At 44.0% G+C, this 12496-nt stretch overlaps 1 protein-coding gene across 2 annotated transcripts in view; it reads right to left on the reverse strand.

Annotated features, from left to right (window-relative positions):
* ntn4 (netrin 4) overlaps positions 1-12496 on the reverse strand; it is a 32155-nt gene that overhangs the window by 18205 nt on the left and 1454 nt on the right. For both annotated transcript variants that reach the window (XM_082510611.1, XM_082510610.1), the window contains 2 exons: positions 10421-10974; positions 2581-2859 (listed from right to left, as the gene is read on the reverse strand). In XM_082510611.1, coding sequence (XP_082366737.1) covers positions 2581-2859; positions 10421-10974 — 833 coding nt within the window. The remainder of the gene's footprint in view (positions 1-2580; positions 2860-10420; positions 10975-12496) is intronic.

Genomic DNA, 12496 nt, shown 5'->3' on the forward strand with positions numbered 1-12496 from the left:
TCTCTGCCCTCATCTCCTGTCCTGTGCAGCACTGCTTGTTTGGGTTTTGTCAGAAACAGCAGCTCTGGTTCGAAACGGAGACATAAAACAAACTGCTGATAGGCGGGACAAAAATGCGTTTATATAACCTCACCTGTGTGTTTACCGAACGTTCCCGCATGGCACACAGCGCAATCACGCTCCAATGACCTGAGGTAATTTTGTGAGGACCGTTAAGGCAGATTTACACTTCGAACTGTAACGCTCACGTGCAGCTAGAATAATACTTGCTGTAAAAAAAAAAAGAAAAAAGTAGTATTCTCCACCATTCTACATTCGAATGATTTATTGTAATTATCTTAGCATGCAGAGGAGGGTTTTTCTGCCCTGTCCTTTTACAGTCTTATTCAGACGATTTTTCATCCCACTGATGGAGGAAATCCTGATGAAAATACTCAGCGGAGCTACTTGGAATTTCTTGGCATGCAAACAGTCAGATTAAAAGATTGAAAGAGCTGTGGCCAATAAATTGTTTATCACCAGATTCATGGCAAAAATGCTCGTATCAGCAATAAAAACACGCTCGAACGACCTCATTCATTTATCACACGGAATACCGAACACGTTCGCTGTTTCATATCAGTTTAAAAAATTAGCACTCTGGGTTTTTTCAGCTGCATGTCTCAAGGGGATATAACTTTATCATTTCATGCTCCGCTTGACTGATTAATTAAAAGGATAATACGTGGACGCAGCAGTGCCCACTTCACTGGGGAGCAGCTGTTTCTTGGGGTTTTCTTTAACAGGATGGAAAGAGTGGAATGGGAGAGAACTTAAAGCGGAGCTGTGGATTTACCAGTCAATCTATGTTACTGCTATCACCTTTGACCACATGTTGTGGGCAGTGACAGAAAGAATTAGATTTTGGATAAAAGTGGTGGAAGTGAGGCTCATCTGAAGGCTTGGGCTCACCTTATCAGGTGAGGAGCTCAGTCATTCAGGAGGGAGTTTTTTGATCCACGTAAAAAAAGCCAGCTGAGGTGGTTCCAGCATCTGGCTAGGATTGTTCAATTATTAGGACACAGTGGAGAGATTTTGCCTCCCAGGTGGTTTAGGAATGCCACCACGACCCCCCTGGAGAGTTGGAGGTGGTGGTTGGAGCCCACACCCGGATAAATAGATAGAAAAGGGATAGATGGAACCATGTAAAGTAAAGAATGGTTTAGTTTGTCAGATTTTCTTTAAAAAGTTTTATCCTTTTGCACCTTTGGACCTCTTCTAGCACTGCTAATATCTTTAGATCAGTCCCCAAACACCTGCATGTGCGCACCTGTGACGACTGTGGATCTCAAACTACTACAAAGAGGAAACCTTCTGTATCAGACTGGCCTAACTTTCACGTCACTGCCAATGAGAGCTTGGCTAGAATCCAGAGACCGAGTTTACAAAGGTTACAGTCTAAACCCTAAAAAGTGAGCATCAGATCAGGGATGATGCTCACTTTTTCTGATATTCTGGTTGTGCACTAACAGAAAAACAAAAAACAAAATAGGAAGTAGAGCTTGAGGTGGAAGCTCTACTTCTATTTTCAAAGATGAAGATTATTACGTGGATGAAGAAGACAATGAAAACGAATAAAATGAAGATGAAAATGAAGAAAAAGACAAAGAGTGTGAAGAAGACGAGGGTTGTGCCCTGCTAGTGTCAGATTGTTAAAGAAGAGTTCTACTTAAAGTCCTGAGACGTGTCAAGGAAGCCGTAGGTTTCTGGGGTCAATCCAAGAATCTGCCCACCAGATTTGGCTTCCTACAAACTCATCTACTTCCTTTAAATGAAATTCAAGATGAGGGGTGGCAGGTTTGACGCACCACAAAGGGTTGCAAATACAGTGCAAGTGGTTTGTTGCAGTAAGATCAAACGAACAAAATTTATCTCTTAAAATGATCCATTTAGTGAGAAGAAAATAAGTTTTTATTTGTGTACGGGCTACAGCTTTGATGTAGTACCACTGTTTATCTGTGTAAAGGCCTCTGCTCACAGGCTGCAAAGGAAACTCTCACTTTCCTGTCAGGCATGGCTGATTGCAGCAGAGCAGGCGCTCGGCTTCAAAGTCGTCCGGCTGTGTTTGTTTGTGGAGATGGCCGTGATAGGAACTTGGCTTTGAAATGATTAAGGTTGATCTCCAGCAAAAACATTGTCAGTTCACACCTTCATCGACACACTCGCTCGCATCAACACCACCATTAAACCGCAGGTTGAACCGACATCTCCATCTCCTGCGTTTGTTATCACGCAGAGAGCGGCAGCCGGAGTCAAGAGCAGAGGAAGCAGGAGGGAATGAACGTGACCACTCCTTTAGTCTGTTTTCTTAACACGACTGCCAACATGAAGGGAAACAAAGCTTGATTTCTCGAGAGCGAGTGAAAAAACGAGCACATGGCGTGTGACTACGTGGTCAGAAGAATCAAAACAAGTGAGACTAGCAACAGAAAAAAAGATGTACGTGTGTGAAAAAAGAGAAGGTGAATAGTGGTGTGATTAAAAACAACCAAAAAACAGGCAGTAACCGGAGTTCGAGAACATTAACTTCTCTCCTCTTACCACGTGGTTGGTCCGGTCTCTGATGGGCTGGTATCCCGGCATGGGGACACACTGATCGGCGTGGCCGTTACAGAAGCAGCTCCCCTTCACTATCAGGTCGTAGATGGCGAAGTGTCGGGTGGGGAGGGGTTCGTGTGCGGAGGTGAGGTCTTTGGCCTGGCAGGGACACTTCTGATGCTTCAGCAGTCTGATCCGGATGTTGGTCACCTTCAGCTGCTGCTGGCCCTTCAGCCCGTAAGGATCCACGGACTCCCACTTCGGAAGGGTTCGGTAGATCACCTGACATTTAGAAAGAGACAATCAAGGAAACAAAAAGAAAACAAAAATTAAATGAGCAAAACACCAAAAAATGGAAATTCCTCTATTTACCCACCTCACTGTGATCTAATAGAACTAAAAAGTCATTTTGTAAGACATGCATCGTTGAAATTACAGCAATGATTGACACGGGTTTACCTTTTTCATGCTACATCTAACTGGATAAATGTGCTACTCATTGCCTGGGACGTCTTTCATGGAAAATGTCTTCCAACTTATTTTACAGCTTCAAAGGTATACTCTTCCTATTTTATTAACCACCACAAACACATTAGAACAGATTTTAAAATACATTTTACAGGCGTTTGTAGATTTTCAGGGTTTGATTGATTGTGAGGTGCAACTTTGTCTCCTTCCTTAAAGTCATGCATGCTCTTCTCTGCGGGTCTCATTAGGTGTATATACAGGACATGAATGTCAGTGATGATAGCCCCAGAGCATAATGCCACCACCATACTTTACAGTTGCTATAGTGTTCTTGGTTTGAAAGCCTCACCTTTACTCCTCCAAACATACTTGCAACTTGCTAAGGGGCATTTAAAAAAAAAGATACTCGTGAGGGAGTATGTGTATATTTGTATTATTTGTGCACCTAATTGTTGTTTTCAGTTCAAAGACATCACTCAAAGCTCATAATTCCCATGAAAATGTATGCCCATGACGAGTGTATATAAATGTGATTTTCAAGCCTCTTTGGTTCTTCAGGTGTATTTAGTTACAGAAGTGGATAAATTGATATCACTTATGTCACCACATCTGTTACATTAAAGTGGTTTGTTTTGGTTTCATTCATGTACCAAACTTTGACCTTCCACCCGGCCATTATTGCTCATGTCCTCACTTGGTAATGTGGGTTCTGTGCACTGCACCCCCCCTTTTACACTCTCTCGTCCATGGACATCCTTCAAATTGAAGATCCCTTTATGGGCTGCCATCTCCATGGCTACTGCTGCCACTGGCAACCATCGCCGCTGCTGTCGTCGAGATGAAAAAGTTGCTGTTGGCCCCGACTCTCACTATGAAAGCAGCATGTGAGTTTGCAGTGTGCCGAGCTGTCACTGATATCATTGTGTGAGTGGTGTGTGTTTGTGTGCAGCTGATTGTTTTTCTTTGGTTCAAGAAAAACAACCCTGCTGCTTGCTGATTGGCTGGATGACTGGCGGAGAGTGTGATGGGAGGAGCACTATTAATTTCCCTGTTGTTGGAAAAGGTCACGAGGTCACAGCATTGTGGTCCGCAATTAAGAGAACACGACAAATAGGATGAGGGGCGCTGGTCCGCGGGAGAGCACGGAGAGCAGGGTCAGACAAAGGCGGGGATGGAGATGCAGCTCCACATAACTCAGAGCTGGACAAAAGCCTGCGACACCCTAGCGACACCACGGCAACACCAGCACACACATGCACCCACATCGACATGCACATAAACATACGCTGACAACACAAATCAGCATCGCCTGGAGCTTTTACTACTGCTGCCCTGGGAAACAAATATTGACATTTATAGATATGCTGATGACACCCATGTTTATCTTAATCCATGATACACACAGAGATGAAGCCACAGTCTCCTCAGGTTTGTGTTGAGGATACATCCTAGCAAGACAAAAAGGTTTGTGTTCAAGAACCCTTTCATATCATCCTTTATTGAGTGGAATACCACGTGCCACTAGTCGACTCAAATTTGCAACCTCAAGCTCTGAACACAGCTCTGACATCTTATTACTGTTAAGTTAGCTGTTAAATTTGTTTCAGGCCCCAGTCATGCAGGCCTAGAGACTGGTTGGTTACCCTTTGGCAAGCCCCGGTTGATAGAAAAAACAAAATTGTGTTGCTCAACCGGCTTGTGGGTGTTTACTTCCAGGTTTTGGTTACTAGTTGAATTAGGGAAGTGGCTTACTTACGGTAATGTTTTTGACTTGAGTTAATTGCTCACCTGTCAACTGTCATTTGGGTTTATACTTTGCTTTATCTTTTTTGGTTTACTTACACAGCACAGGGCCACCCATCCACATACTACATGAATGACCTATGAACATAATCAACCTTTTGTTTTTTAATAAACTTGCTTTGCATATATGAGCTGATACACGTTTTGTTCATTTGAGCTCTACATAAGTACAGCTGGCAGAAATATGAGTTTTCAAATAGTCAAAAAGACCAGAATATATCGTTAAACCATGCATGTCTCACAAGATTCCTGTATCCAACATGACAGATTTGAGGATAAAAAATGTATTATTGAACTTACATTCGCAGCAAACATTTTAGAAAAAAATAAAACCAAAAAACCATCAGTGTAAATATGCCTGCACTGGCTGTTTTGGTCAGGGGGGGGCAAACTGATGCGTAAATAACTTGGTTAGTCTGCATTAGTCTGCATGTAGACTGAGAGTCTTTGCACTTTGCAGGATATCAACTGTTAATACACTTATGGAAGCTGAAAGCCGTGCTGAAACCTCATACCGCACTTGGGAAAGTTTTCCACCTGCCATTAAGCTATGTAACAAATTTCCGGCTCTGTGAGGCGGCAGGTTCACTGAAAACCTTTCTTCCTGTTTCAGCCTGCAAACTTAAAGTAAGCCTGCCTTTAACAGGCCTAATTCCATCAAAGCACTGTGGACTGTAATCTGGTAAACAGGCACAATGGGCATTGATGGAAGGAAAAAGACGGAGTAGGGGGGATGGGTGTCTAGCCAACAGTACCAACATCCATCAGAGCAACAGCACTTCCTTCCCAGCAGACAGAGGAGAGGGAGAGCCTCTACTGTAAGTGTTTATCTGAAAGGGCACTGATGAGTGTGTGTGCGCGTGCGCGTCGGCTGGTCTGCGTCCCTCTCTCTTCCCTAAGGAGGTCAGTCTGGACAACAAACACTCACATTCTTCCAGCCCAGCTGACCTCATAAATAAGACAAGCAGCTCTGAATACACACTCTCTCTCTCTCCCTCACTCACACACACAGACCACCTTTTCCACACATTACAGGTGAACACGAACAGCTTTCAACACATGAGATGACATGCTTTCATGTTTGCGGGTGAAAGAAGAGAAGAAGAGAGCTGAGCATACCTGCTGCCTGTAATCGCTCCCAGCTATGACCCCCCCCTCCCCAAAATTCACCACAGCTCTCACTTATCTCATCACACAGCCTCAGACACTCACATGCAAGCAAAAAAAAACAACCCCAAAAAAACCAAAAAAAAAAAAAAAAAAAAAACCACACACCGCAATCACACGCATGCATACAATCAAACATCACTCCGCTGATGCGTCTGCTATTCATCTTGCTTTATATTTTAGCGCAGTGGCATTTTTTCATTGACATTTCTGTTTCTGAAGGAGGGTCGGTACTCTGTGAAGCCAAAAAAGTTTCATTCTGCAGAAATAATCTAAAACAGCAGTGGAATATTAATTTCTTTTGTCAATTTAAGTGCATTAAGCGCAACCAGAGTCCAATATGACATCTAAAAAGCTCCATGAAAGACAAGCGATGGCATGTCTGTTCAGCGGTCACTGACGGTAAGTGAGTTTATGTAAAGTTGATTAAAAAGTTATTCAAGTTATTCATTTTTTTGTGATAACAGCCACAATATGCAGCTGGACCCTCCTGAAAACAACAAGTAAAGGTTCCAGTAAATGTTACAAAGCTCAAATTAAATAAAGGTGTTATTGAAGCCTTGGGAATTTGCGTATAATCGGCGACGTGGTGTGGGCAAACCTTGAGGGTTTGGTCTATTCCAAAAAGTTCCCTGTGCCCCTCAGAGAGGCTGAGATGGTTTGGACATGTGCACAGGAGGGATAATGGATCTACTGGACAAAGGACGCAAAGCGGTTGACCTCAGAGGACATTCATGGACGTAGCAAAGGAGGACATGGAGAGGGTTGGTGTGACAGAGGAGGATGTGAGGGACAGGGTGAGAGATAGATGATCCACTGTGGTGACCCCTAAAGAAGGAGGTCAGGAATAAGTCACATCTTAGTGCATCCGTAGTGAAAGAGGACAAAACAATTCCCACACAAGCAAAGTGGCTGATGTTTTTCAAGCATAAGTGAAAGTAGGACTTTTTGAAGAACCCTTCATTATAAAAAAAAGTAAAAGCCGAATTCGTGATCTTTTTCAAATCAAAACTGGAAAAGAAATCCAAATCTGAAACTCTGCACTCATAGTAAGCAACCACTGCAGACCCATTGTGTGGTGAGGTCATGAATCCACTCACGCACGATGTCTCTTCTGCTTTGTTTACTTCTCTGCAGCCTGTGAGGGTGGCCACATGTATGTTACTGCCCCCTGAGGTACTGTTATCAATATATATTTTAACAGGTTTCTGACTTTTAATTGAAATAGTACCTGAGTGCAGGCCAACTATGAACATAACTGTGAGAACTTAGTATTTATGAGACAACAAGTGAGATTAGCATGGAATAAAGCTCTATATTCGTACAGTACATACATAAATAAGGCTTGTTGTCATGTCGTGACCTTGACTGTCAGTAGAGATGATGTAGAAGCAAAAACCAAAAGGTGCACAGACGGTGTGAGCAGCTGAGCAGCAGCAGCTGGTCTGTCAGTGCACTACTTAACCTCTTTCAACCCCAGGGTCATCAGTGGAGAGGTTAAAGGGCAAACAGATCATGCTCCTAGCACAGGTTGCTCACCCAAACAAGCCGGAGAGACGCAGGAGACGGAAAACAAGCTGCTATTTTCAAACCTTCACGCACAAAAGGAGATGGAGAGGGGAAAAAAGACCTGAGAGCCTCACGGAAACACCTCAGAGTAGCAGGGAAGAGTCCACATTTTATATGAAAGCGCTGCAGGGGAGCCCGGCACAGCATCGGGTTTGGCATGTGCCTCAGCACACATCTGCAGAGCAGCTCCCAACACACACTGCTTCAATTAAACATCAATGGAGTGCAGGAACCCCTCTCGTGCTACAGTCAAAGTACGCCTATTAAACACTCAATCATGCACTCGGGGAGCTTCCCCCCACCTGGCTTTCCCTCTGCTCGGCGTGCTGTGTGACTCTTGAATGTTGCGTGACTTACTGCAGAAAGATCTGACTTTGCTCCAACAGGAGGGGTTAAATGATGGAGAGGCTGCCCTTCAGGATTGGCTGTTAAGTAGCTCGCTTTACCTGTCACCCGTGACATCATTAGCACTTCATTCATGGAGGAAGAAAAAAGCTGCACGACGAGCAGGAAAGTCTGTCAGGCCTGCAGGTGTGCATCCGCGCTCCTTCCCACCTGCGCTAACCTGCTATCCGAGCAAGCTGGCGGTGTTTGGACTCGGAGGAAAGGTGGGAATTCGAGACCTGATACAAATCTGATCATCAAAACTGCTTCCAGAAAGAAAGCAGGCCAGTCGAAGAACAGTAACAGTGCAGCCTTTAAACTTCAAACTGTTGCTGTTATCTACCTGCAGAATTTTACTTTTTTCTGCTTCAGGCTGTGCTTTCATGAGGTTTCCCTGATTGACTATTTTCCTCTTGAGGCTGTAATCATTATGATTTCAGAAGGAAATGATCTACGCTCTAGGTCATCTTTGTACCTGCTGTGTATAAATTGGAGAGACCACCGGGTTGCTTATTTGTCAGGAACAACCAACAAAGAAAACTTTGGGTTTAAAAATGTGTTGGATTGTGTGTTTTAAGAACCAGATGAGACCACCAACAAGCCATAAAACCAAGGTCTCAGAGTTTCACAGAGACTTAGATGTCAAAATGTAAGTCGTGATGAGGACTGTTTTCAGTTCAAAGACATCACTCAAAGCTCATAATTCCCATGAAAATGTATGCCCATGACGAGTGTATATAAATGTGGTTTTCAAGCCTCTTTGGTTCTTCAGGTGTATTTAGTTACAGAAGTGGATAAATTGATATCACTTATGTCACCACATCTGTTACATTAAAGTGGTTTGTTTTGGTTTCATTCATGTACCAAACTTTGACCTTCCACCCGGCCATTATTGCTCATGTCCTCACTTGGTAATGTGGGTTCTGTGCACTGCACCCCCCCTTTTACACTCTCTCGTCCATGGACATCCTTCAAATCAGAGGGCCCGGTGGCGCCAGTGTCCGGCAGCCTCGCCTCTGTCAGTGCGCCCCAGGGTGGCTGTGGCTACAATGTAGCTGCCATCACCAGTGTGTGAATGGGTGGATGACTGGTTGTGTAAAGCGCTTTGGGGTCCTTAGGGACTAGAAAAGCGCTATACAAATACAGGCCATTTACCATTTGTAAACTGACTGCGGCAGGTGTTAAAATGGAAACACACAAATGCTAAAACATGTTGCCAAATATAATAATTTTCTCTTTCATGTCCAATAAAATGTGGCGTGTAGCGACTTTCATCTGATGCACAATGTCCAGAAAAAGCAAAATCAAAATTTAATTCCAGTGAGTCCCATCTGTGCTGCTGCAATCTGAAACATTAAATTTTATCCATCACAGAGACTGTAAATCCCTCTGAGATCTGCTATGAAAATAAACCTCACACAACCTCTATTTTGACATATACTCCCAAACTGGACCCCAACCAGGTTATAGAGACACTTTAAATGATTCTGCAGTCTGCTAGAAATGTAGCTCTGTTAATGCAATACAGGTGCAGTTTATGTTTTTTCCAAAGATTTATTTACTAGAAGGCTGTGAGCAGTAGACCCAGGCTGATAAAACTAAGAAGACATGGTCAGAGAGTCATTTCAGGACTCGGTGACTGAATTAAGAAAAGCAGTTGCATGTGAAAGGCACAGAGGAACCTTGGGTGCTGATATCGATGTTACTTTGACACATCCCATCCACTTAAACACTGCAGCTCCAATTGCAAGACACTTCCCACCAGAAGCGAGCACATAACACAAGAAAGAGCCCAGGCCTCCAAAATCCTCAGATCCCAATCCAATCAAGCATCTGCAGTATGCACCAGAACGAGCCCAATCAACAGCCCTGCCCCCAACGGGACTCCACTGCCAGCGCCTCAGTGCCAGACCCACAGGAAACCCCCAAAGGTCCATGCCCTGACGTTTCAGAGCCATTTTGGCAGCACCTAAGGGGATTTTTTTTCTATAAAAGCTCCTGTGTTAAGAGGAGATAAAAAAAATACCCCGTCTTTGAATACTGTGTAAGAGATATGTTTGGCTTCTCTTCTTTCCATTGCCGTTATATGCTGGGATCCTGGATCTGGAGCATAGTCAGATGACACATTCTGGGGACAGGAGCCAGTATTTTGGGGGTTTCTGGGAGAGATCCAGGCCAAAATGTCCCATTTCACGCATTTGTTTAGAAAGCTAAACTGCAGTCAGATGACAGCTGATGGTTTGGAGATTCCCATTTGTCTCTAAACTGCTTTACTGATCCCTACAGATTCTGCATGCTCATATTCAGAGATTATATGCAAATTAACCCTGCTCGTCTTCCTGCTTTGTGGGAATATGGAGCTAGAGTTGATTTGAAATAGAATAATTCTTTATTCATGTTCAGTGTGACTGATGTCATAAAAACCCCCTAAAGACTTGGAGCATCGCCTCACCTCTCCGCGGTTGCAGGGGTAGGCGCCTGAGTACTTGGACGTGCAGGTGGCGCCATCCTGGCCAATGCCTGCCTTTCCCTCTTCCAGCCTGAAGGCAGCGCTGCAGTTGGTGGCGTAGTACTGCATCATCCTCCAAGTTCTCCCGAAGTCCTGCGAGCGCTCCAGAGTCATGGCGGCAGGCCTAGGTGAGCGAAACACCAGGATGAGATGCGTGAAGTAGAACTCCGTCTCCAGGTCCAGCTGCACAGTCTCCGACTCCACCCCTCCAGCCGACTGCCACCAGGTGTTCGGGTGACGGAAGGAGGAGTCGGACATGGCCCCGGCCAGATGGGACAGGTGGGGCAGGCCGGCGTTGCATTTGGTGCACTTGGCGGGGCTGCAGGCCAGGTTGGCGTCGGGGTCGGAGTAGAAGCAGTGGAGCTCGCTGCCGTTGTTGCCACAGACGGTCTGCGTCAGCACCCTGCGACCCAAGGCAAGGTTCCCCATGCGGGGGTTGCAGGCGCGGTTCTCACAACGGGGGGCCACGCCCCCATTAAACACCACCTCAGACAGACCTGCAGGAAGAAGGTTTGCAGAGAAGGAACTTTACTATGGACTCACATGACACCATCCTCAGTCACTTTAAAGGGTTACTCCACCCAAAAAAACAAAAAAAACCCAACAACCCCAAAACAAAACACTGACCTTTACCAACACCTGGCCATGTAGGTGGGATTATTTGACTAAAATATTAAAAATAATGGTTCTCACACCATCATTAAAAGTAAAATTTCTCTCCCGAGTCCAGTTTACTCTGCAGAAAAACAATATCAGCAGTTTCTTTGGGACTATTGGCAAAAGTAAAATGAGTTAAAGAGAAGGGGAAATACTTTAAAGACCAGATTAAATCCAACCGGAATTATCTGCCAATAAAGACATATCAGTCCATCTACAAAATTGGCCCCATTAGTGTAAAAAAAAAAAAAAAAAAAGAAGAAGCAAAGAGCCTTGGATCATCTTGAAAGAAAATTAATATTTTTCTCAATTTTTCCAGTAAAACTAAACATTTTCCTATTATACTTAGATTTAAATATTCTGTTTGTCAAAAAGACACAATCTCTCTTTGTGGCAGTTTTTGTCCATTTGTGGTCTTTTTTCTCACCACATTCTGGATGATTCGCAGCTCTTTCAGTGGTATATTTAACATCTTTGAGCCTCTTCTGTCTGTATTTCTACCTGTTTTGCATCTTTTCCCGGTTTTATTGGGTTACTTTCACTTTTCCTGGACTCTCATTCGAACAGAAACCAAACAAAAACAAAGTGTGAAACTAAAGCTGGGCTAACGCTTTGTTTTCGGTGTCAGTGGACCAAAAATCAAACCAGCCAAAGAACAGTGAACAGACACACCTCATTCAGTCTGAGAGTGAGTGGGGCAGCTGAGAAATGGGCTGTGTGTATTTGTGTGTGTGTACACAAGTCAAGTGTTTTACCTCGATCGGAAATGTTATGCAAAAAGGATAATAGAGGCATTGTGCACCTGCCTGCCACGGACCGCAGGCAGCGTGGACTCTGACACAGATAAAGTTTGGCAGCTCGGGGACGATGAGCAGCATTCAGACGCCTTCCAGACGCTCTACAACCCTAACCCTCCACCCACTCCACCCCTCCGGGCAAATAGTGTCATCCCCACTGTGGATTTATTACTTTAAAACCTGGAGCCCTCTACTGCTTCTGTCATGTGCAAGACCTCACAGATAGGCTCACATTACATTTTACAGGATGAATTATTGCATATTTGCACTTTTTATAGGTGGATTTTCTTTGTTAGGCGGTAGATCCATATGAATTATGTCACAGTGTTGATGGGGAGAGAATAAATGGATGTAAAATAACAAAAATCACAGGTTTTACAGGAAATTGAATATGCTTTAATCAGAAATAACTCAATTATTCAACTATAAATCACAATATCTGCTCTTTGAAAGGGAAACACTGAGGATGGGACACATCCTCTATTGTTCTCTTTCTTCCTGGAGGTTAATATAAAAGCTGATTATGATCATCTTTCAACATATGTGTGTTAATTATCTTAAACCT

Source organism: Aulonocara stuartgranti (assembly GCF_965226115.1).
Source record: "Aulonocara stuartgranti genome assembly, chromosome: 17".
In the NCBI taxonomy this organism is placed as follows: domain Eukaryota; kingdom Metazoa; phylum Chordata; class Actinopteri; order Cichliformes; family Cichlidae; genus Aulonocara; species Aulonocara stuartgranti.